Below are 24,012 nucleotides of genomic sequence, written 5' to 3'. Positions count from 1 at the left end.
TCCAGTGGCTAATCATGGTGATCAGTATGGAAGCTTGGATCTGCTATTTTTTGCTTTTTTGTTTTAATCTGGACTAGTTAACTTTTCCTCGGGCTCCCCATTTTCAGACACTCACCATATTGATGCCAGACTTGGAAGACATTTGATTGGCTTATCCCCAAGCAGCTCAGATCTTCTGAGAATAAGAGATCCTCCAGCATTCATCCCAGTTATCATGCCTGGATATTTCAATACTTTTAAGCCCTGGCTGGATGGCCATTGTAATGATGGATGCTAGATCATCTAGTCCACATCGCTCCACTTTTTCTGAAAGAATAGCCTAAGTTTCTTTATCAAATATTTTACTGAACTCTAAGCAAACTATGTTCTATCTATGTTCTATAGATCCCTGATCTATCATTCTACTAATTCAATTTAAAAAGCAAAAAAGAAAGTTAGCCAGGTTTAATAAGGACATATGACTTCATTTCTAGGGAATAAGCCACCCTTCCTTTCCTACTGTAGTAGGGATTTTGTTTAGGACACAGCTGGAACTGGACTTTTGAGGGCCCTTCTAATTGAACTTCTCCATTCTCCTTTTATTAGAATGGGAACTACTTAAAAGAAGCTTCTGTCTGTCTGTCTCTATAGATCTATATATATTTAGAGAGCTCTATAGATTTCTATATAGATAGATAATTCAGTATAATTGGTTTTCTTGTACTTCTATGTGTTTTATTTTGTGCATTTAAAAATGTTACTTTGAGATTTTATAATATTAGCAGGGTTTAGAATAGTACTCTGCATGGGAAATGCTAAATAAAAATATTAAATAAACATTTTTTTCATCTTTTCCTGTCTCTTCTCTCTTCTTCCCTCATTCTCTCCCCTTTCCCATTCTTCTTTTCTCCCTTACTTTATCCCTTCCTTTCTTTTCCCTTCTCTTCCTCCCTCCTTTCTTCCTCCCTTCCTCCCTCTCTCCCATTATTTTGTTCCTTCTTCCCTTCCTTCCTTCCTCCTTTCTTTTCTTTCTCTCTTTCTTTCCCTTCCTCTCTTCCTCCCTCCTTCCTCTTTTCCTGATCCCCTCAGTTGATAGATAAAGAAGATTGAGAGCCCCCAAAACAAGAAATCACACCAGCTACTCAGGTAGTGATTGGCAGATTTGAACCCTGATGCAAAATCTAACATCCTTTCTATTCCATTCCCTTCCGAAAAATTTCTGCCTAAAGCCTTAGTTTCAGCCCTCCCTCCATGGGTGTGTGGAACATCCCGCAGTCATGGGATCCCCCTGGGGTCCTAAGAATGTGTCATCCCCATATCTCCCAAAGAATGGAATCTCTTAAAGGATTCCTCTATTGATGAAGCATCTGCAGTCACACAAGACATTTCCTTGTAAAAACGTTCATGCTGAAGCTGGAAATAATATTGACAGCACAGAGACAAGTTCCACGGTGTAGAACACATGGGGAAAGTTCTAGTTTTGCTCGAGTTTAAGTCCTGCCTCTGATGCTTCCTCCCTGGGCCTCAGCTTCCCCATTTGTAAAAGGAGAGAGTTGGGTTAAGTTGTGACCCCAGCTATATGACCCTATGATGTTTGGGTCTCAGTTCCATCTTCTTGAAAATGAAACCATTGTTGGGGTGCTCTCTTAAATCCCTTTCAGGTTTAAGACCTTCCAGAGAATCTTTCTGAAGCTTAAGTGAAAGACTAATTGTGGCCGGTTTGGGGGTTTGGTTCACTCAGCGAGGACAAGGTTTGGTCCCTAGAAAGTGATTAGGAAATGTTTATTGATTGACACCTTCTAAAGCACTTTGCTCCAGACAAACCTAGAATATGGATGGGGTCCCACCCCCATTTTGTAAATGATTAACCTGGAGCCCTGAGTGCTGTGGGGACTTGTCCTGACCACAGAGCTTGTTGATGGTGAGTTGAGCTTTGGATGCCGCTCTCGTGTCTGAGAGTCCAAGAGGCTGGCACAGAACATGGGCCACCTTTGAAATGAACCAAAAGGGTTTCCTAAGCCTCTGAAAGTTGTATCAATGTCATGCTAATGATTCAAATCACATTTCTTTTATCACATGATTTTCTTTTCTTTTGGAATCCCCATCTAAGAGCTTCTCCTTTCATTCTTCACCTAGTCTCCCTTTCTTTTAACAGAGACAAAGTCTGCAAAAGTCAGTGAAATCTTGTCCTTCTGATTCCGAAAGGCTCAGAATTCAATCTCAAAAGGAATATTGGGAAAGATAAATGGAAGGAAACGTGAGCAGAGATGTTTGGCTGTCCCTGAGAATTATCCATTCCTTTAGAGGAATAGTTGAGCGGGCATGGGGGTGATAATTGAAGATCAAAAGTCATGGACTTTCTTTAGGAGACTTTAGTAGACTGAGGTTCTTTTTTTTTTTTCTTTTACCATGAGATCAGCAGCAAGAAAAAGATCAGAAAGGGAGGTAATAACAGAAAGCTTGAGACCAGGCTGTTTTGTTGATCCTGAGAGAGGGCAACCCACTTCCAACCTTAAAGAGGGTTCAATAGCCTTTCAAAGCCAGGTCCTGTCACTGCAAGATAAGCAGGGCCAATTGCAAGAGATAGAGAGACAAAGACAGAGAGAGACAGAGACAGAGAGAGATAAAGAGAGAGAGAGAGAGAGACAGAGAGAGAGAGACAGAGAGAGACACACACACACACAGAGAGAGAGAGAGAAAGAGAGAGAGAGAGAGAGAGAGAGAGAGAGAGAGAGAGAAGAGAGAGAGAGAGAGAGAGAGAGAGAGAGAGAGAGAGAGAGAGAGAGAGAGAGAGAGAGAGCGCTTATTCCAAGTTTACAGGGACGGTCTATTGATTCTTGCTTCTCTGTTAATAAAAAGCCCGTTGAAAGTAGCAACCCAATCAGTGCTTGTCAGCACTGCTGGGAGATGCAGAGGTTCATCCCAAGCAGTGTCTTCCTGGCTTCCCAGGCAGCAGGTTGGGTCCAGCTGCACCTCCCTGTCCTGACACCTCCACAGAGCAGGACCATGGCCAGCCACTCACTGACTGTGGCTCCCCCGGCCTCACTGAGGAAGCCCCTGAAGATCCCAGATAGACTTCTCTTGGGACCGGGACCTTCCAATCTTTCTTCACGGATCATGCGTGCAGGGGGCCTCCAAATGATTGGACACATGCATGAGGAAATGTTTCAGGTAAGTGGTAGGAAAACTGGCTTGGATGGCCCTCTCTAAAACTCTCTGGAACTATGCTTGAACTTCAGGATAGCAGAAGGTTAGAGCCTGAGGCCATGTTCAACTAGAGGCAGGAGAGAACTGACTTTGAGTTTAGCTCTGTCACTTTACTATCTCTGTGAGTAATTTGACATCATGAAGTCTCAGTTTTCTCATTTTTCGGATGGAGAGAACCATCCCTGGAGTGCCTCTACTACAGGGTTGCTTGTGGTATGTTCAATTGAAATAAAAAATAAATTATAAAATGAGCTACTAGCATCTCATTTAAGTTTCACAACAACTCTGGGAGAGCCACAGGTGCCTAGAGCTAGAGAAAGGTAAGAGAGCAGTGGACCCAATAGCCTCACTGACAGAGAAGTACGCTGAGGTCTAATAATCATGGAATCATCGAATTTGAGATTTAGAGCTATCAGAACATAAAATGCTTTGCAAACCTTAAGCTACTATACATTTCAACTATTTTGATCAACGAATCTCAAAGCATTTATTAAATACCTACTATGTGTCAGGAACTGTGCTGGGGGTACAAATCAATTAATCATCATTATTATTCCAATCAATTATTATACACTTACTCTATACCAGATGCGCTCTCAGGTGCTGAAATTATGAAGCCAAAAATGAAAAAATGGCTTTCTTCAGGGAGCTAACATTCCCTCAGGAGCGATGACATACACAAGTACACATAGCCACAGAACAGATTCCAGGTGATTTTAGTGGGAGGCTGAGCAATTGAAGGATCAGGAGAGGACTCATGTAAAAAGTGGTACTTAAAGTGAGTCTTTTTTTTTTTAGCTGAAGCAATTGGGGTTAAGTGACTTGCCCAGGGCCACACAGCTAGGAAGTGTTAAGTGTCTGAGACTAGATTTGAACTCAGGTCATCCTGACTTCAGGGCTGGTGCTCTATCTATTGTGCCACCTAGCTACCCTTTAAAGTGAGTCTTTCAAAAAAGTTGAGGTCTTAAGAATCAGAGATGAGAAAGAAGCACATTTCAAGCAGGAGGAATAACTTGTGAGGAGCAGAGAGATGGGAAATGAAAGGTCGTTTATGAGGAACAATTGACACTGATGATGATGGTGGGAGTGATAATGATGATGAGAATGATGGCATTAATGGTGGTGATGCTGAGGAGGAGGATAATTGTGGTAATGATGATGATCATGATGGGGGAACGATTAGTTCTGGTGATGATGGTGATGAGGAAGATGGTGGTGATCCTCATGGTGTGGTGATTATGATGATGGTAGTGGAGATGATGAGGAGGAGTGAGATGATGGTGGTGGTGATGGTGATGATGAGGGAGTGATGGTGGTGACATTAGTTTTTGTAATAGTGGTGATGATAAGGGCTATGATGGTGACGATGGTGGTGTGGTGGTGATGATGATGAAAGAGTACTTTAGTCACATTAATGGCAGTGATGGAGGTGATGAAGATGGTGGTGGTCATATGAAGAAGAAGAGATTTTGGTGTCCTTTAAACCAAAAGCTATCCAAGATCTCTTCCAACTCAGAGATTCTACAATTATGTAAAATGAAACAACAGTTGTAAAAGATCTATATAGAGACAGCTTGTTGGTGCAGTGGATAGAGCACCAGCCCTGAAGTCAGGAGGACCTGAGTTCAAATCTGGTCTCAGACACTTAACACTTCCTAGTTGTGTGACCCTAGGCAAGTCACTTAACTCCAAATGCCTCAGCAAAAAAAAAGTACAAGGTCTATAATTAAGAAACCTGGGTCCTACACTAGCTTCTGCTAATAACTAAATACATCACATGGCACAATTTACATCTCCTCTCTGGATCTCAATTATCTCATTTGGAAATTGGAAGGGCCAGACTCAATGATCTCTCATGTTATTTCCAGTTACTTAATAAATGTCAGTTCAATTAAACTAAATTACTTCTAACATAGAGAGTTCTATGGAATAAAGACTTATTGGCTAGTTAATGAGTAACCTTGTCAGAATAGGTGAAAGTTGATCAGCCTCCCTCTGTTTCCATTCCTCCCGAAAGGCCAAAAAAGAACTCTTGCCTTATCTTTTGCCTTTCAAGGTTTCATTGGTTATTCTCTTTTAATTTTCTCTGTTTCCATTTCTCAGGAAAATGAAGGTTTAACCATCAACCCTGTGATTTAAAATGTGTAATATTCTAGTCATGCTTAGCTTCTTAATCTCTTTACTTTGGCTCAAATGCTTTAGGACTAATGTCTAAAGTCCAATCTTTTCATTTTCCAGAAGTGGAAATAGAGACCCAAAGCTAGAAAGGTTCACAGTGTGAGTCATTAACAATTTGGAATTAACCCAAGTTTAGTATTCTTTCCACTCTGATTTTCCTAAGGGGAGTTATGGGGAGCTTCTGGTCAGAGACCCCTAAATTAGAGATGGAAAGGACCCTAGAGGTTATCTAGTCCCTCCTTTGGCCAATTAAGAAATCGAGACCCAGGGGAGTTAACTGGATTGCCTGAGGTCACACAGGTAGCTTGCATCAGAAGTCAAATTTAAACATTGAACCTTTAATTCCAGAACCAGGGATCTCTCTCCTCCACCACATTTATGGATTCACAGCTTGGACTCCATCCAGTTCAACACTTTCATGTTAAGATAAGGAAACTGAAGTCCAGAAGTGAAACGATTTGGCTAAGATCACATGTTTTCCATATTACAATACTTTCTGGGTAAACACAAAATTCGAATTCCTTTCCCTCTTATTTTTCCTAAAGTTATCAGCAGAAAACAAGCTAAAACAGCTTGATTGTCTATACAAGACCCTTGCTTACAGTTATAAGGAACAAAGAAACCAGCTATTTGTCCAACTTAGGAATCGTCTTCAGGAAAGTTCAAATTCTTTGCTCACTGACCAAAGTAATGGGGGTGGAGGGGGAAGCACATGACTAGATAGGAAACTGAAGTTGATAGAAATTAAGAGACAAGATTATGCAGCTAAACTGCAAGAAGAAATAGACAGCAAAACTGTAATAGTGGGAGATCTCAACCTTGCACTCTCAGAATTAGATAAATCAAACCACAAAATAAATAAGAAAGAAGTCAAAGAGGTAAATAGAATACTAGAAAAGTTAGATATGATAGATCTCTGGAGAAAATTTAATGGAGACAGAAAGGAGTACACTTTCTTTTCAGCAGTTCATGGAACCTATACAAAAATTGATCATATATTAGGACATAAAAACCTCAAACTCAAATGCAGTAAGGCAGAAATAGTAAATGCATCCTTTTCAGACCATGATGCAATGAAAATTACATTCAACAAGATTATGCAGCTAAAGCAGAATTTGAACTCAGGATCTCCTGTCTCTAAGACCAGTAGCCTTTTCATTATGTCACCTATCTGCCAGAGATCAAAAGAAAGAGAAAGATAAGAATGGAGGTCAAGAACAGTCTGGTCTCTTTTGGATTCAGAATACATAAAAAAGTAGAGTGAAATAAGGATGGAAAAGTAGATTGTTGAGAACCATGACTCCATTATTAATTAGTAGCATCAGAATCTTCATCACAGTAATAAGAAGGAGGCAAGAAGGACTTTGGTCCATAGGATACTTTTCTGGTATATTTCAAATTCCATCAAGACATATTGGCTTTGTCTGCCTACGTGAGATAGTTTGTTATTTTTCTTATTTCCCTGGTGGTACTTGGTACTTGGAACCTTGGTAGTACTCATACTAATGTGCCCATTTTATGGCTGAGAAACTGAGACTCAGAGACCTTAGGTTGTTTGACCATGGTCACACATCATTTAAACTCAAAGCCAGGATTTGAACCTAAGTACCCTAACTCTAAGTCCAATTTATGCCATAGTTGTCATTGCCTCCTTACATTTCTCACCACACTTCTGCTGGATCTCTCTTAATTTCTGTGTGTCTTTGGGGAAATAGCTTCATCTCTCTGAGCCTCAGTTTCTTCATGAGGAAGCTGGACTAGAGGAGTCCCGAGGTCCTTCAAAGCTCTAGAGCGATGATCTTGTGGGCTGTAATCACATCCATGTCGTGCGCTTTTCCTTGTCTTCTTGTTGGTGAGATACTTCTTCCAAAGGGGAGAGAGACATCAAAGAGAGTAGAAGAAGGGAGGGAAACATAGAGAGATAGATGGATGAGGAGGAGAAAATGAAAAAAGCAGAAAGAGTAAGAAAGAAGCGGATAGAGGAAAAAAGAAAAGCTAGAGAGGGCATTTGAATCCCAGGGCAACTGTCATATCTGTATTCACTGCCTTACACATAGTACGTAGTTAATAAACTTTTGTCTTTGAACATTTGTCTGTTCCAATTTTAAAATGCCCCAGTTAGGGTAATGCCAACTGGTGGTCACAAGGTATTTGTTGCCTTTTTTTTTTTTTTTTGCAAAGGTGAGTTTTACCCATAACTTCCTTTATTTCAGATCATGGATGAGATCAAAGATGGCATCCGGTATGCTTTCCAAACACAGAACAAGGTCACCCTGGCCATCAGTGGCTCTGGACACACAGCTATGGAAACTGCCCTGTTCAATGTGATTGAACCAGGGGAGTCCGTCCTGGTGGGGGTGAATGGCATGTGGGGACAGAGGGTAGCAGAAATGGCTGAGAGGATGGGTAAGTGAATCTACCCTGGTTTGGGGGGCAGTTCCCTAATTCCAAGAATTTCTCCACCTTCCAGAGCTTTCTAGAATGAGCCAAGACCATGAGTCTTGGGTTAGTTCTTCCATAAGACTAATGCCACATCCAAATTTCTTATCTCGACCCATCAACAATGGCACAAAAGATGGGAAATGAGATGGAGGAGTGTGGATCTCATCAGGCTTAATGATTGATTGGATTGTTTACAGACATTTCGCCAATATAGTTTCCAGGGTGATTTCTCAGAAGGTCATTTCAAAAAAGATAGATCATGTTCCAAGTTCTCGTTAATGGACAATCTAACATGGCTACAAAGGGAGCTACAGAACTTGTCATGACAGTAAAATTTCATGAAAAAGGGTCCAGCCTCAGTGTCATACTATCCCTAAGCCCCCATGAAATATGGAGGAAATGTCCATTAGGATACTGAAGTAGTCTAAAATAGTTCTTAAGAATTGAAAACATGGCGTCTCAGTCCTAAATCACAGTCACAATACATTCACACAAGGAAGATACAATAACTCGTGTTTATAATGACCAAGTTTGCAAAGGAATTTTCTCAAAAGCATCCTGTGAAGTAAGTAGTGTACATACTATTCCCCCACTTTACAGAGGAGAAAACTGAGCCTCAAAAAATGAAGTGATTTGCCCAATGTCACATAGCCATTAACTGTGAAAGCTGGGAATTGAAATTGTGTCTCTCAAGACTCTTGGCCCCCGGCTTTTTCCATTCATCCCAACTAGAGGGTCAAAAGAATGCACAGATCGACCCTCTACTCTCAGTACAGCAAACTCCACCATGCTGTCAAAGGTAAAATAGATGGCTGAATTATGACCAATGACTTTCCCTTGCTTTCCCTCTGATCCTCTGCCTCCTATATTCTTCATCCCATCAGGAGGCAAAGTGCATCAAATGGTGAAGGCTCCTGGAGAGTATTATACACTGCAAGATGTGGAGAAGGTAAGTCCCAGGCTTGTGTTTAGCCATCCCCTACTCAACTTTCTGCCTTAATACTGACTGCAGCTTAATATTATACGGAAAAGGTGGATGGGGTAACAAGAAGAGCACCAGATTAGGAGTTTGGGGTCCAGCTGTGGCCATGATCCCAATCAACAGAAAATCCGAGCCAATTTAATTTAGCTCACTTCAGCAAGCATTGGTGAAACACTTGTACATACAGCACTGTCCTGGACACTAGGGGCAGTATATGAGATGTCAAGCATTGAGACGACACAATGTTGGACATGATCACTATTGAACCTAGGGGTTGCCAAGACCTATGATCAAATATTTCTTCAGGCACTTTCTATCTGTGTGACTGTGAGCAAACATTTAACCTTTCTCAGTCTCATTTTCTTCATCTATAAAATGGGATAAAAATAGCACCTCCCTCATGAAGCTGTTGTGAAGATCAAATGAGATAACCTGTAAAACACTTTGAAAACCATAATGTTCTATATAAAAATTAACTATCGTCATCTCATCATCAGTATTGTTCCTGCCCTCTTGAAATTCAATGGTTTTGTATTAGAATATGTCAAATAAAGTTTGATTAATTAATGATAAGTGCAGAAGGAGGGTGCCAATAAAAGCAGAGTGAGGAGCTGTTCGTTGTCAAAAGGAGTGGGAATTAGGAAGGGATGCAAGTAGAAGGTAATCTTTGAAATGGGTTTCAAAAAGTGAGTGGCAACAACAGGAATTGCTGGAGAAAGAAAGGGGAAGATATTTCAGATATGACACAGCATGTGCAAACACAAAGAGAATACTAAGGAAGGTCATGGCCAGAGTTTTAGGAAACATCTACTTTCAAAAATTGTCTTTACATGTAGCTGAGAAAAAATAAAATATTACTTTAAAAATATAAAAAATGGAGCTAATGGAATATACATGCTCCACTGTCTTATGCAACTATTGTATTCGATAAGGTAGAGGAATTCAATTCACACTCGTTGGAAAGTCTAAAATGATGATGAGTTTCATCATCATTATCCTTTTTTTAAAAAAATGGGCTTCTAGTGACCTGAAGCTGGACTTGGAGTCATGAATATGTGAATTCCAATTCTACTTCTGACACACTGGTCATGTGATCCAGGCAAGTCACTTATCTGAGTTTCACTTTCCTCCCTGATCATACCACAGAATTTAAGAGTTAGTAGGATTGTTTTTGCTTTTTCTTTGTACACTCAGCGTTTAGCCCAGTACCTGGCACAGAATAAATAATAATGATTTGTTTGCTGATTGACTCTTTAAATTCAGCTAACCTATGAATAACCTCAGCTAATATGAATGAAAACCTCTATTATAATGTACCCAGCTAGTGGCTGCCCAGTTTTTGCTCGGAGATGTACAAGGAGAATTTGTCACCTCCTAAGACAGCCCATTGCAATTCTGGATGGTCGGAATTCTTCAAACTCTCCGCCTTTATGTCAAGGTTCCTTGGGCCTCTTTGTAGTTTCCCCCAGTTCTGTCCACTAGGGTCAAGCAGAGCAAACCCAATCTTGCATAACAGAGATAGTGGCGTAATAGCCACAGTGCTGACTTCTCATGGCTGTTATGGGGACCAAATGAGAGTGTATGTAAATCACTGAAAGCTCCCAGTGAATGTCAGTCATTATACTTGTGATAAAGACGATAGTGAAAATAGGCAGAGGGTCTGTGAAACACATGACTCTTCTGTATCCTCCAATCAGTAGATCAAATGCTTGGAGGGACTTCAAGACCTAACCTGTGCATTCTGGGACCTGAGATGTAAATTTACGTAAATTTAATTGAGTAAATTTAATCCAATTCAACTAGTATATACTGAGTACAGACTATAAAGAGCTGTGAGAAGCATCAAAAACACAAGTATCAGAATGACTCAGGTCCTGCCCATGGAGCTTACCCAGCAAACACACAAATGTGCATCATACAAGGAAGGCAGAGCATGAGGAACATTGGCAAAGTGCTCGGAGAAAATCTGAGGAGGAAGAACAATTTCAGGTGGAGAAGACTGAAAGAGACTTTGTGGAAGACTCTAGGAACATGGGTGTAGAACTGTAAGCACCTTGGAAGTCATTGCCTCCCCTGTCTAACCTCCTTAGACAGGTGAGGAAACTCATTACTCTGTGTGTGTGTGTGTGTGTGTGTGTGTGTGTGTGTGTGTGTGTGTGTGTGTTGTCTATATATGTATGGGCGGTCTCTGTCTGTCTGTGTCTCTGTGTTTCTGATTCTGTCTTCTCTGCTTGTCTATGTATGTCTCTTTCTTTCTCTCTCTTTCTTGCCCCCCATCTTTCTACCTCTCTGTGTCTCTTTATCTCTGTCTCTCTTTTGGTCTCTCTTTCTCTGTCCATGTCTGTCTGTCTGTCTATCTCTCTTTCTAGGGTCTGACACAACACAAACCTGTGCTGCTCTTTCTCACCCATGGAGAGTCCTCCAGTGGAGTAGCCCAGCCCTTGGATGGATATGGTGATCTTTGCCACAGGTGAGCCCTATAGCTCCCCCCAGGCAAGGTATGAAGGCTACCAGCTTCCTGATTCTTGACCTTAGCTTGAAATCCACTCCCTCTCACAATCTCTCCCTCGATCCCAGGAGCATTGCCTTGGTAAGTTTTGTGACCTTTTCCCAGCAGAATTTCAGAACGCTTTCCAGAAAATTCTACACCCAGTATACACCCAGTGATCCATGGTCCAGGTCCTTGGAGCACAGTCATCTTTGCAATCTAATTTGATCAGAGAAGAGGTTTCCCAGGAACTGGATTGCTGATTGGAAAAGGATAAATTTGCACACTACACCCAGATCACCCATTTCCTAAGGGTTTAAAAGCTATTTTGGTAGTGTGGACATGTATATACTTGCATATATATCCCTAAATGGATAGATAGATACAGATAGATGGACGGCTAGATAGGGATACACACACATATACTAGCTACATGCACGTATGATATATGCCAATTTTTAAAAAATATTGTCTTATCGGATCCTCACAACAACTCTATATTATCCCCAATATATAGTTGAAGAAACTGAGGCAGAGGCTAAATGACTTGCACAGCTAGAATGAGTCAGAAGCTAGATTTGAACTCCAGACCCAGAGTTCTGTCTATTTTACCACTTAGCTGTCTATGGACAAGTTACTTTATGCCTTAGTTTCCTTATCTATACATTAGGATTGAATGTAGTCAATCCCTATAACAACTGCCTCACTGGCCTTTGAGATCCAATGTGCTAGAATGGTCAGCTAGTCATACCTTCTTCCATAGAATCTGCTCTCTTCCTTTTTTTAGGCACAATTGTTTACTCCTGGTGGACTCCGTAGCCTCGTTAGGGGGAGCTCCAATTTACATGGACAAGCAAGGTGAGAGCCACTTGGGGGTCCCTTTTAATTCCTCCTGTAATGAGCCTCCATTGGGCCAAACACTGCCAAATGGGCTGGGATTTAGAGATTCCTGCACGATTAGCTTGTACCATATAGAAAGACACCCGATCCATTGATACAAGCCCTCTATATAACCATCTATCATAAAGACTGAAATTCCCTCATGGGCAACACTGCTTTGGTTGTGGCTCCCTTTAAATACAAATTTCTTACATAAAGCAGGCAAGGGTTACATTAGCACCGCTGTCCTATTAGCACAAATGAGACTAAATAATTAAATTCTTGGAAAGCAAGTCTTTGAAGAACTAGGACCTGGGACAGATCACTCCTAATGGAGGAGAGAGTCTGGGAAAGTCTAGAGCACAGACACCACCCAACAGGAACAGAGCTGGGTGAGTTGCCAAGGCTTTGGAAAGTCTGATATGGGAGGAGGATTGTTGTAGACAAATGGACCCTACAAGAGCCAGCCTCAGCCACCAGATGTCATTAAGGAAGAAAACTACATTTGAACAGACCATAAATCATCCCCAACACTTGGCTTTGCCCCCACCATTAATACTGTTGGAAGGCATTGAAAAGGAATTTTGGAAAGGCTTGCTCAGGTGTCCAAAGCCTGACTCTGAAGGGAGGAGGTTCTAAGTCCCATTCTTACAGGCAAGGGATAGATATCACCCAGTCTCCTCTCTGTTAATGCAGGTATTGACATCTTGTATTCTGGCTCTCAGAAAGTCTTGAATTCCCCTCCTGGAACTTCCTTGATGTCCTTCAGTGAAAAAGCCAGGTGAGCTTCTTCCATCATCTCTTTCCCATTTTTCTCCTCATTTCATTGATTTCCTGACACACTTATCACTCCTATGAATTCTCCCTAAAAACAGAGACAGAGCAAAATGGGATAACAAAGCAAACCTGTCTGCCCCTACATGCACCATTCTCCCCCTGTAGTCCTCCATCTCTCTCCCAAAAAGAATATACTTCATTCTCCGTTCTTTGAAACCAAGATTGCTTATTGCAATCAGTCCACGTTCAGTTGTCCTCCTTTATTTGACTATAAGCATTAGGTGTGTTCTGATCTCCCTGACTTCATGACCGTTCATGGACATCATTTTTTGAGTCGCAATACATTTGGATTCCATCAACACCAGGTCACCACATTGATTTAGCACTTTCTTTGTTGTCTATTCTCATTTCATAAGATACAATTTCCTCTGTGTTCCACATACTAATTTTACACATTACAATTTCTTTTGCCACCCCAAAAAGACACTTTTGGTTGTGATATTTTTGTAACCACAACAAGTGATGCTATGAATATTTTGTTACGTATGCAATCTTTGGTTCTGTCATTGACCTCTTTGGGGGACTCTTCCTAATACCAAGTTCACTGACTAAGAATAGATTGATGGCTTTTCTCAACATGAATCCCAATTATACTTGTTGTCAAGAATGGAAAGACCAGTTTTCAGCTCCATCGCGATAGCTCTAGCCCCTCCAACATTGACTTCCTGGTTTGGGGTTTTATTACTGTTTTCTGGGTGTGAGATTCACCTCGGAGTTATACTAATTTACTTTTGTCTTATTAGTATCTCGGAGCATTTTTTCCCCTCCAAACAGTGAAGACTTTCATTTCTTCTTCTCAAAACTGTTTGTTTGACATGTGAAAGCTCCAATCCCCCTTATCTTGTCACACAACTAAATGTCTTCTCCACTTTGGAACAGTCCCTTGCCTACCCCAGCTGCCGGCCTCAAAGTGAGTCAGTCTCTGGTCAGTAGCCCAAGTCAGCAATCAAATCTGGGTGTCCTACGAATATCTTGTAGTTATGCTTAGAGAGTTTTCAAAATCCATGAAAGGCCATAAATATCTAAAGAAAAGAAAATATTTGTTTTGGTAACACAGCTCTTTTACTCACTTTCTAATGAATGGGACCATTCATTTGGATGGATTATAAAATTGCTTGGGCATCCGAGAGTTGGATCAATGTGAAAATGACCTATTATGAACCTTTGAACATTTAATTAGACTCAGCAGGAGAGGGTTGTTAAATTTTTAGTCACTTCCATGCTAGATCCCTTCAAAGGTCTACTCGGAAATGGCAAAACCATCCCCAAACTCATTAATTTGTGGCTTAATGGGTGTGTATGACATTCTGGGAACTCGTGGGCATTCAGGTCATCTTATGAGAACCATACCACCCAGTTCCTCCATCCTGGGCCCTCGCTCAACATCATCATGCCGAATGGTAACCCTTGTTTAGACAGGGCAACCCAAAGTCAACCGGTCAAGGTTGACAAGGGTAAATGATGGAGATTTTAATGATAGGATTTCTCATTCAGAGGCTAAGTATCCCCCTCTTGGGACACACACAGAACAGTTGAGAATATGATGATCCCTCTTTGACAGGAAACAAATGAGGGTCCTCATCAGCGACACTATCCTGAGTGGGAAGGATTGGGTCTTGTGGGTGGTGGATCTCTAAGCTGTGCTCTTAGTTTTCTGGAGAGAACCAAGAAGACTGAAGTTGAGAGATAACGACAGAGGGAGAATAAGAAGTTCCGAATGGGATCCACAGAGGGGAAGCCTGCCCATTTGGGGTGATTCCCCACAGAATTATGGGGTCCTAAGTGAAGAGGATGCCAGGGATGGCAAAAGCTGAAGGAAGAAGGAAAGTGGGGAAATTCATGGCCAGGATGGGAGGTACATGGAGTACCTGGAGAAAAAAAAAATTCTGGCACCCAGGTAGCTGAACACAGAAAGGGTGCACTGGGCCGGGCTGCATTTCCTGGACCAAGTTCTGTGTTCTCTGCATTTATCACTTTTTCTCTCTCTGTTTCTCTGTCTCCCTGTCTCTATATTTCTTTATCTCTCTGTGTTTCTATGTCTCTCTGTCTCTCTCTCTGTTACTTTGTTGTCTATCCTAATTTCATAAGGTACAATTTCCTCTGTGTTGCACACACCCATTTCACGGGTAACAATCTCATTAGCCACCCCAAACAGACAAACACTTATTTTGTTTATAATATCTTTATCTGTCTGTGAGTGTGTCTCTGTCTCTCCCTCCCTCCTTCCCTCCCTCTCTATCTCGGTCTTACCTCTTGACTCCTAGATGATGTGGCTAGTTCCCTTCTCTCATTCTGGGGACTCTTTCTAGGGACCTGAGAAGGCCCCACCATGTTCAGAAGCTCACTCCCTTTAGCAACCACAGGGACCTTTTCCTAAATAACTTATCCGCTATCTGAACAAATGGTTAGAATTTCCCCCTGATGAGGGAGCTTTACCTCCCAGGGAAGCCTGGCAATAGGGAGTCCTTTGGAACAAAGGAGAACTGAGGTTTCCAGAGTCCAGGATCCCTGCTCTTGGGTATCTCCCGCCAGAGAGACAGAAATGTTCTCTAGATGAACTTTTCCTGGAAATTGGAGGAAAGCAACTTTCTTTTCTGACATCTACACACACACACACACACACACACACACACACACACACACACACACCACCTTATTTCCCAATAGAAATTGTGTAAACAAAAAAATCGTAATTCTCCTAAGTAGCTTTCCATCTCTCCCCAGTACCCACCAAGTAGCAGAACCCAGAGTAGACGTCCCAAACAATGTCTCAGCTCTTCCCATCCTAAGTTCACTTGATGATAGCACCAAACTCCCTCCTCGCATACTGGGTCATAAGGTCTATTGTTGGCCAAGAACAGCTAACCAAGCAATCTTTTGAAAAGGGAAGGACCGCCATGTTTAAAAGCGAGCTGCTGGGAATTTTTCTGTGGTTTGGGCCAATGGTGAATGCTGAATTCTCTTTTCTCTTTTCTTTTCTCTAGAAATAAGATTTTTAATCGAAAGACAAAGCCTTATTCTTTTAATTTGGATTTGAAGTGGCTGGCCAACTTTTGGGGTTGTGACGACAATCCTAGGGTGTAAGTATCTGGGGTTTATGAGCTCCTGAGTCCATGGATCCATGGCAAGAATATGTACTTAGAAATCCATCTCTTCCCATGCTTCCCCAAAGTAAATAGAGATTTGTCAGATTTAGATCTGAGGAAGACCTTAGAGTTCCGGGGTTCACAGATGAGCAAACAAGGTCACATTGGTACTGATTAACTTTCATTTTTTACAGCCTTCCAAAGAGGAGCCTGATCTAACCTCATACCTTACAAATGATGGCCTCAGTAGACCATCCCAAAATTTAGGTTATACCCCTAAAATGAGATCTCACCAAAAAGAGAGAGACAGAGACAGAGAAAGAGAGAGAGGGAAAGAGAGAGACACAGAGAGAGAGAGGGGGAGAGGGAGAAAAGTAGGGAGGGAGGGAGAAAGGAAGGGAGGGAGGAAGGATGAGGGAAGAAGAAGGGAGGGAGGGAGAAAAAGAGGGAGAGAAAAGGAGTGTGAAAGGGAGAGAGGGAGGGAGAGAGAGAGAGAAAGGAAGAAGAGACAGTGGCAGAGAGGGGGAGAGACAGAAAGGAGAGAGAAAGGAAGAGAAAGAGAGAGAGGAGAGGAAGTAAGAGAGAAAGGGAGAGGGAAAGGAAGAAAGAGAGAAAGAGAGAGAGAGAGAGAGAGAGAGAGAGAGAGAGAGAGAGAGAGAGAGAGAGAGAGAGAGAGAGAGAGAGAAGGAAAAGGAGGCAGGAAGAGAAAGGAGGGGAGAGATTGAAAAAAACTATTGCTTAAAGGCCCTATTTAAGGCTTTAGCACATTTGAGGGGCAATAGTGGCCCACATAGCATTCTATTGGTCAGTCATTCTCCAACTTTTTGATGCATTTTTGCTCTTAACAATTATCAAGAACCCTGAAGAACTTTAATATGAGTTATATCTATTAATATTTACCATATTATGGAAATGTGTTTAAAAGAATTGCACATATTTAACCTACATCACTTATTGTTTTGGGATGGGGGGAAGTGAGGGAGGGAAGGAGGAAGAAATATTTGGAACACAAAATCTTCCACAAATTAATGTTGAAAACTTTCTTTACATGGATTTTGAAAAATAAAATATTTTTGAGGAAAAGGGACATTTGCCCTATTAGAAATCAAAAAGAATGATTTTTAAAACATTTTTTATTCATCAAAAATTTCAATAAACCCAAATAACATTTTTATGATGAAAAAAAAATAGCCCTTTTAGCTTGGAGAAGACTTGGGAGGGTGTGATGTTTGTTTTTGAGCCCATGAAAGACTGTCAGGTGGAGGAGAGATTTTTGCCTTGTCCCTTTTGGTCCCAAGTGGTGCGACAAGAAGCAACGAGTGGGTCATGGAAGCCCAGGAGAGCTCCGAGACATCTGGTACAGCCTTCCTCAGCTGTATGGGAGAAGCCAGTGTAGGTTTGCCGTTAGCAAATGTCTCCTAAGAGAGCTGTTTAAGAGGGAATGGGCCCCTCAGTAGGTGATGGGAAGGTTTCTCCTTATTGGGGTCTTCAGGCAAAGGTTGGAGGGCTACTTGTGGGCTGCATCATAGAGAAGCTTCCCCAGGAACCAGCCGGGACTTTCCCTGGGCACCGGCCAGGACTCTGGGGGCCCTCCCTGGGCACCAGCTGGAACTCTGGGGGGCCTCTCTGGGCACTGACCAGAACTCTCCCTGGGCACCGGCCTGGACTCTGGGGGGCCTCCCTGGGCACCAGCTGGGACTCTGAGGTCCCTTTCAGGTCCCAGCCTCTGTGCTTCTGAGGATCTTGCCCCTCTGAGGCCGGGACGGTTTTACAGCCATCACCTGCCCAGCCCCTGAAGTCCATGTCACCCGATGTCTTCCAGGTACCATCACACCACCCCAGTCATCAGCCTCTTTGGCCTCCGAGAGGGCTTGGCCGCGCTGGCTGAAGAGGTGAGCGCTTTCTCACAGCCCGAGCCCGGCTGAGGAGGGGAGGCCGGGAGAGTGGAGGATTTGTTCAGCTGGAGCTCTGCGGGGGGGTTGGGTTACATTCTGTTCCCATGCGATGACGGACGCTTGGGGGATGAGCAGGAGAGCCAGTGGCGTGGCGGGGAGGGAGAGAGCAGGATAGGGAGCTGGTCCTCGTGGCGAGGACTCTGGGTTCAGGTCCTTCCCCAATCCTGTGTCCCGGGCACGGCTTTCAGCTCTCGGCTGCCCGGGAAGCTCTCCGGGGGTCGGGTGACATCTTTTAGGAATCACTGAGAGTCCTAGTGGGTACGTTATTCACAAAGGGCGGCTCCGGCAGGCCGGCTGGGAGGGGATGGGTGGGCTCTGAAGGAAGGAAGTTCTGGAAGAGGGGCAGCAGCCCGGGACGGCCGGGGAAGATGCTAGGCTGGTGCCGCTGGGCCTCTCGTTGCCCCGAGGAGACGGTCACTCTCCTGGGCCCCCGAGAGTAACTGAGACTGCTGGTGAGGTGACAGGGAATGGCAGAAAGGTGAACAGGTCCCTCTCTCCCACAGATGACCCCAGAGGACCTCGATTAGAAGGGGAGGTTGGGAGGGAAGTGGCCAGCCAACTCCATCTTCTCTTGTCTGAGCAGAGCGTGTGCAGAATTCAGTCCAAGGGCCTAGATGTGCATCCACTTTATTCAGGCTATTCCTTTCACTTTACTTTTCTGGGCCTCAGTTTACTCATCTGTAAAATGAGTGCATTAGGACTAGAAAGCCTCTGAGGTCCATTTTTGCCTTAAATCTATTCTCATTCTCTCCCTTTCTCTTATTCTTTCCTTTTCCTCCATTTCTCTCTCCTTTTTCTCAGTCCTCTTTCTACACGTTAAATCAGAAAGGATCCTGGGGGGTCCAGACCCCAGATCTCCAGCTATTGCCAAGGGGAAGACCTCATCTTTCCTCATCACATTTCTCTGGAGTTTCCTCCTCCTCCAGCCTAGCAGCATCCTAGCAGCATCCCTCCTCTGCAGCCGTAGACATTCAAGGTCTCCCTTTTCTTCGTTCAGGGCCTGGAGGAGAGCTGGAAGAAGCACCAAGCGGCCACAGACTACCTGTACAAAGAGCTGCAGAAGCTGGGCCTCCAGCTCTTTGTAAAGGACCCGGTAAGGCCGGAGGGCTGGGGATTGGGGGGGGGGCAGAGCCCCTGCACTCAGATGCAATCTGAGCCACGGATGAAGTGGGGCCCAAGGGCCAGGCCTGGGAAAGAAAATAAAGCAGCAGCGTAGGTGGCTCGGATCCCGCTCCCCAAGAGGCAGGCTAGCTCACTCTTCAAATAGAATTGTATCTGTTTTACTGTCATTTTAAAATATATTTTATGAGCTCTCTCCCACGTACATTTCATTCTTGAAAGGCTTCAGGACTGACGCCTTTTGTTCTAGCATCCAGGTGTGTGACCCCTGGAACGAGCAACTCTCAGAGCTCTCTGTCATCCTTACAAGATTCTGAGTTACTCTAACAAGGAATTCCCTGCGAGTGTCAGACGCCCAATGCCCTGAGAGTGTCAGACAGCCAGTGCCCTGCAAGTGTCAGCCAGCCAATGCCCTGCGAGTGTCAGATGCCCTATGCCCTGTGAGTGTCAGACAGCCAGTGCCCTGCAAGTGTCAGCCAGCCAATGCCCTGCGAGTGTCAGACAGCCAATGCCCTGCGAGTGCCAGACGCCCAATGCCCTGCGAGTGTCAAACAGCCAGTGCCCTGCAAGTGTCAGGTGTGAAATGCCCTGCGAGTGTCAGACAGGCAATGCCCTATGAGTGTCAGACGCCCAATGCCCTGCGAGTGTCAGACAGACAATGCCCTGTGAGTGTCAGACGCCCAATGCCCTGCGAGTGTCAGACAGACAATGCCCTGCGAGTGCCAGACGCCCAATGCCCTGCGAGTGTCAAACAGCCAGTGCCCTGCAAGTGTCAGGTGTGAAATGCCCTGCGAGTGTCAGACAGGCAATGCCCTATGAGTGTCAGACGCCCAATGCCCTGCGAGTGTCAGACAGACAATGCCCTGTGAGTGTCAGACGCCCAATGCCCTGCGAGTGTCAGACAGACAATGCCCTGCGAGTGCCAGACGCCCAATGCCCTGTGAGTGTCAGCCAGCCAGTGCCCTGCGAGTGTCAGATGCCCAATGCCCTGTGAGTGTCAGACAGCCAGTGCCCTGCGAGTGTCAATGAGCCAATGCCAAGTCATTTATCCGTAGCCAGAGTCAAGTTGAGAGTCTGAGAAAATTGCCCTCAACTGGAACAATAACTAAGGCAGGGCCACCAGAGCTTTGCCTCAGGTCACTGCAATTTAGAAATATAGAAAATTTAGAGATATTACACTTATTCAGCAACTGAAGTTAGTATCTTGTTAGCAAGGGTATCCAGTTAAAACAAGAAGCTGGCAGTTCCCTGACAGAAGCACTCTGGGGGAGCTCCTGTTCCCTTCCCAGGTGACAGCCTCTCCAGCAGAGACCTGATAGTGTCCCCAGTCTGCTCATCTCCATTATGGATCAGTGTCCTGGAGTCTCTCCCTGAGTGTCTCTAGAATTTCACAACTGTCTTTCTTTTTTTTTTTTAATTTTTTTAAAATTGAAGCTTTTATATTTTCAAATTATATGCAATTTTTCACCCTTGACCCTTGCAAAACCTTGCGTTCCAATTTCCGTCCCCCTTCGCCCGTCCCTTCTCCTACATGGCAAGTAGTCCAATATATGTTAAACGTGGCAAAAATATATGTAAATCCAATCGAGGCGTACATATTTATGCAATTCTCTTGTGCACAAGAATAAAAGCAAAAAGGAAAAAAAATGAGAAAAAATAAAATTCAAGCAAACAACCACAAAAAATGAAAACGCTGTGATGTGATCCACCTTCAGTTCCCACAGTCCTCTCTGTCACCAACTGTTTTTAAACGTGGCTTCTTTTGGTGCTGCTGGCTCAGGGCCCAGAGCTGCTGGTCACCCACCCTGAGGCCCCAGCAGATAAGAGGAGGAGCACCCTGAAAAAGCCCGGCCCAGTGACTTGTCACTCCCCCCTTCTGAGCTCCTCCAGAGCTGAAGATGGGCCTGTGAGCAGGTGTGTGTGTGTGGTTTTGTTTTCAGAAGGTGAGGTTACCCACGGTCACTACAGTGGCCATCCCTCCGGGCTACAACTGGAAGGACATCACCTCCTACCTCATCAAGAAGCATGACATCGAGATCACGGGCGGCCTGGGACCTTCGGTTGGAATGGTAATTCTGGGAGGGCGGGGCGGGGCAAACGGGAGCCCTGGAGCCCCCTGGGGTCCGCCTACAACTGAGCAGAGGCCACGGTACGGTGGAAAGGGTTTGGGGTTCTGGAATCAGAGCAAACGGCCCCAAATCTGGTCCCTGCTGCTCACTCCCTGTGCAATGGGCCTCGGTTTCTCCATCTGTAAAATGAGGTTGGATTGGATGATTTCCAGAGTCCTTTCCAGCTCTACCCTACAATCCCTAAAATCTATATTTCCATGTTGAAGTGGGGGAAATTCTTGGGGTGTGTGTGTGAGTGTGAGTGTGTGTGAGTGTGAGTGAGTGTGTGTGTGAGTGTGAGTGTGTGTGTTTGTGTGAGAGTGTGTGTGTGAGTGTGTGAATGTGAGTGTGTGTGTGTTTGTGTGAGTGCATGTGTGTGTGTGGGTGAGTGTGTGTGTGAGTGTGTGTGCGTGTTGGGTGAGTGTGTGTGTGTGTGAATGTGTGTGATATGTGAGTGTGTGTGCATTTGTGTGAGTAAGTGTGTGTGTGTTGGGTGAGTGTGTGTGTGTGGTATGTGAGTGTGTGTGCGTTTGTGTGAGTGAGTGTGTGTGTGTGTTGGGTGAGTGTGTGTGCGTTTGTGTGAGTGTGTGTTGGGTGAGTGTGTGTGTGAGTGTGTGAGTGTGTGTGTTTGTGTGAGTGTGTGAGAGTGTGTGTATGAGTGTGTGAGTGTGAGTGTTGGGTGAGTGTGTGTGTGAGTGTGTGTGTGGTATGTGAGTGTGTGTGTGTTTGTGTGAGTGCATGTGTGTGTGTTGGGTGAGTGTGTGTGTGGTATGTGAGTGTGTGTGCATTTGTGTGAGTGCATGTGTGTGTGTGTTGGGTGAGTATGTGTGTGAGTGTGAGTGTGTGTGTGTTTGTGTGAGTGAGTGTGTGTGTGTTGGGTGAGTGAGTGTGTGAGTGTGTGTGGTATGTGAGTGTGTGTGGTATGTGAGTGTGTGTGTGTTGGGTGAGTGTGTGTGTGTATGTGTGTTTGTGTGAGTGTGTGAGAGTGTGTGTGAGTGTGAGTGTATGTGTGCATTTGTGTGAGTGTGTGTGTTCGGTGAGTGTGTGTGTGAGTGTATGTGTGTTTGTGTGAGTGTGTGAGAGTGTGTGTGAGTGTGAGTGTATGTGTGCATTTGTGTGAGTGTGTGTGTGTGTTGGGTGAGTGTGTGTGTGTTTGTGTGAATGAGTGTGTGTGTGGTATGTGAGTGTGTGTGTTTGTGTGAGTGTGTGTGTGTGAGTGTGTGTGTGTTTGTGTGAGTGAGTGTATGTGTGAGTGTGAGTGTGTGTGAGAGTGTGTGTGAGAGTGTGAGTGTGTGTGTGTGTGTGTGTGTGAGTGTGTGTGAGAGTGTGAGTGTGTGTGTGAGTGTGAGTGAGTGTGAGTGTGTGTGTGAGTGTGTGTGAAATTACCTGACCAAGAACAGCACAGCAGCAAGTAGCTCTCCACATTCTGCTTTCAGGCAGAAACCGTTACCTTCCCCTTCTGCTCCCAGACAGACTGAATAACAAAAATAACCAAAGTAATAACAGCAGCATTTCCCTTGTCCTTTAAGGTTCGTGAAACACTTTCCATATGTTATGTCTTTTGGAAGGAAGTGCTATTATGATTCCCATTTTACAGATGAGGAAACTGAGGCTCAGAGAGATTAAGGGATAGGGATTTATTCTCCTATTCTGTGCCTTTTGTGAGGTGAAATAGCAAAGAAGCAGGTCATGACGCCTTCCTGGTCCCGGTTATTTTCTTGGGGCAACAAACCTGAATCTCCAGACTCTCAGTGCGGCTGAGCTTTGAAAAGGCAGCAAGGAAGGGGAGTTACGGCTAAGCAGCAGTGTGTCTGAAAAAGAGCTGAGTATCATAGTGGGCCTCCAGCCCAGTAAGCCAGTCTGGGATAGAACAAAAACACAGGAGGAAACTGAGGCTTGGTTTGTAAGGAAAGGAGTTTCCAGCAATTAGGGACTGAGGGCGGCCTCGGGAAGGGCCCACGGAGCGAGCCTGGGAGGAAAGTCGGCGTTCTAGGAGATTTGGGGGGCTGCCCGTTCAGAGGCGTGAAGCGAAAGCCAGAGCTATCATTTGACAAAGGGGGAAACTGAGGTTCAGAACAGAGGATGGCTTCCAGAGACCTTTCAGCTAGTAAAGGCCAGAGGCAGGATTTCATGGCTGGACTTTCCGACTCCGAGTCCAGAACCGCCCTGAGCCCTAGGCCGGAGCTTCAGTAAACGGGTCGGTTTGACCGAGGTGCCCGGTGCCCACCAGGGAGCGATGCCGTAGACAAGGCAGGCGGCCGGGTGCCCCCTCGCGGGCTCAGCGCGCCTTCTCGTGCTCTCCCCCGCCTCAGGTGCTGAGGATCGGCCTCCTCGGCTGCAACGCCACCAAAGCCAACGTGGACCGAGTCATCCGGGCCCTGAAGGACGCGCTGCAGAATTGCCCCAAGAACAAACTGTAGGGGCCCCCTGCGAAACCAGCTCAGCCTGACCTCGAGTGGGCTGGGGGTGGGCGAGGATCTGAAGGAGCAGGGGCCGGAGAAGGAAAAAGGGGGAATGCGCTCTAGCAAGAGGCAGAGGAGAGGCAGGGAGAGGGGGGGAGTCTCCCGCTCTGCTCCCGCCTTGCTGGGCCCTCCCTCATGTAGGCCGGTCATCCCTGGTCCCTTTCTAGAGAGCTCTCTGGAAAACGGCCTTCGTAGCTTCTGATTTCCTGAAAGTTTTCTGGGGCCGGGAAATCGGCGGCGGCTCCCCCCGAGTCTCTCTCTTCCTTTCATTAAAGAAGCCGTTTGGGGCG

At 44.7% G+C, this 24,012-nt stretch overlaps 1 protein-coding gene across 1 annotated transcript; it reads left to right on the top strand.

Annotated features, from left to right (window-relative positions):
• The first annotated feature begins 2,837 nt into the window (after positions 1–2,837).
• Positions 2,838–24,012, top strand: AGXT (alanine--glyoxylate aminotransferase). Its single transcript, XM_051991715.1, has 11 exons — positions 2,838–3,150; positions 7,578–7,770; positions 8,691–8,755; positions 11,158–11,258; positions 12,064–12,134; positions 12,852–12,936; positions 15,977–16,072; positions 17,901–17,970; positions 19,031–19,126; positions 21,093–21,221; positions 23,573–24,012. Exons 1-11 carry the CDS (start codon positions 2,887–2,889, stop codon positions 23,678–23,680), a joined length of 1,278 nt encoding a protein of 425 aa, XP_051847675.1. The 5' UTR covers positions 2,838–2,886; the 3' UTR covers positions 23,681–24,012.

Source organism: Antechinus flavipes, chromosome 3 (genome assembly GCF_016432865.1).
Source record: "Antechinus flavipes isolate AdamAnt ecotype Samford, QLD, Australia chromosome 3, AdamAnt_v2, whole genome shotgun sequence".
Taxonomy (NCBI): Eukaryota; Metazoa; Chordata; class Mammalia; order Dasyuromorphia; family Dasyuridae; genus Antechinus; species Antechinus flavipes.
This window is presented reverse-complemented; position numbering and strand designations above follow the sequence as displayed.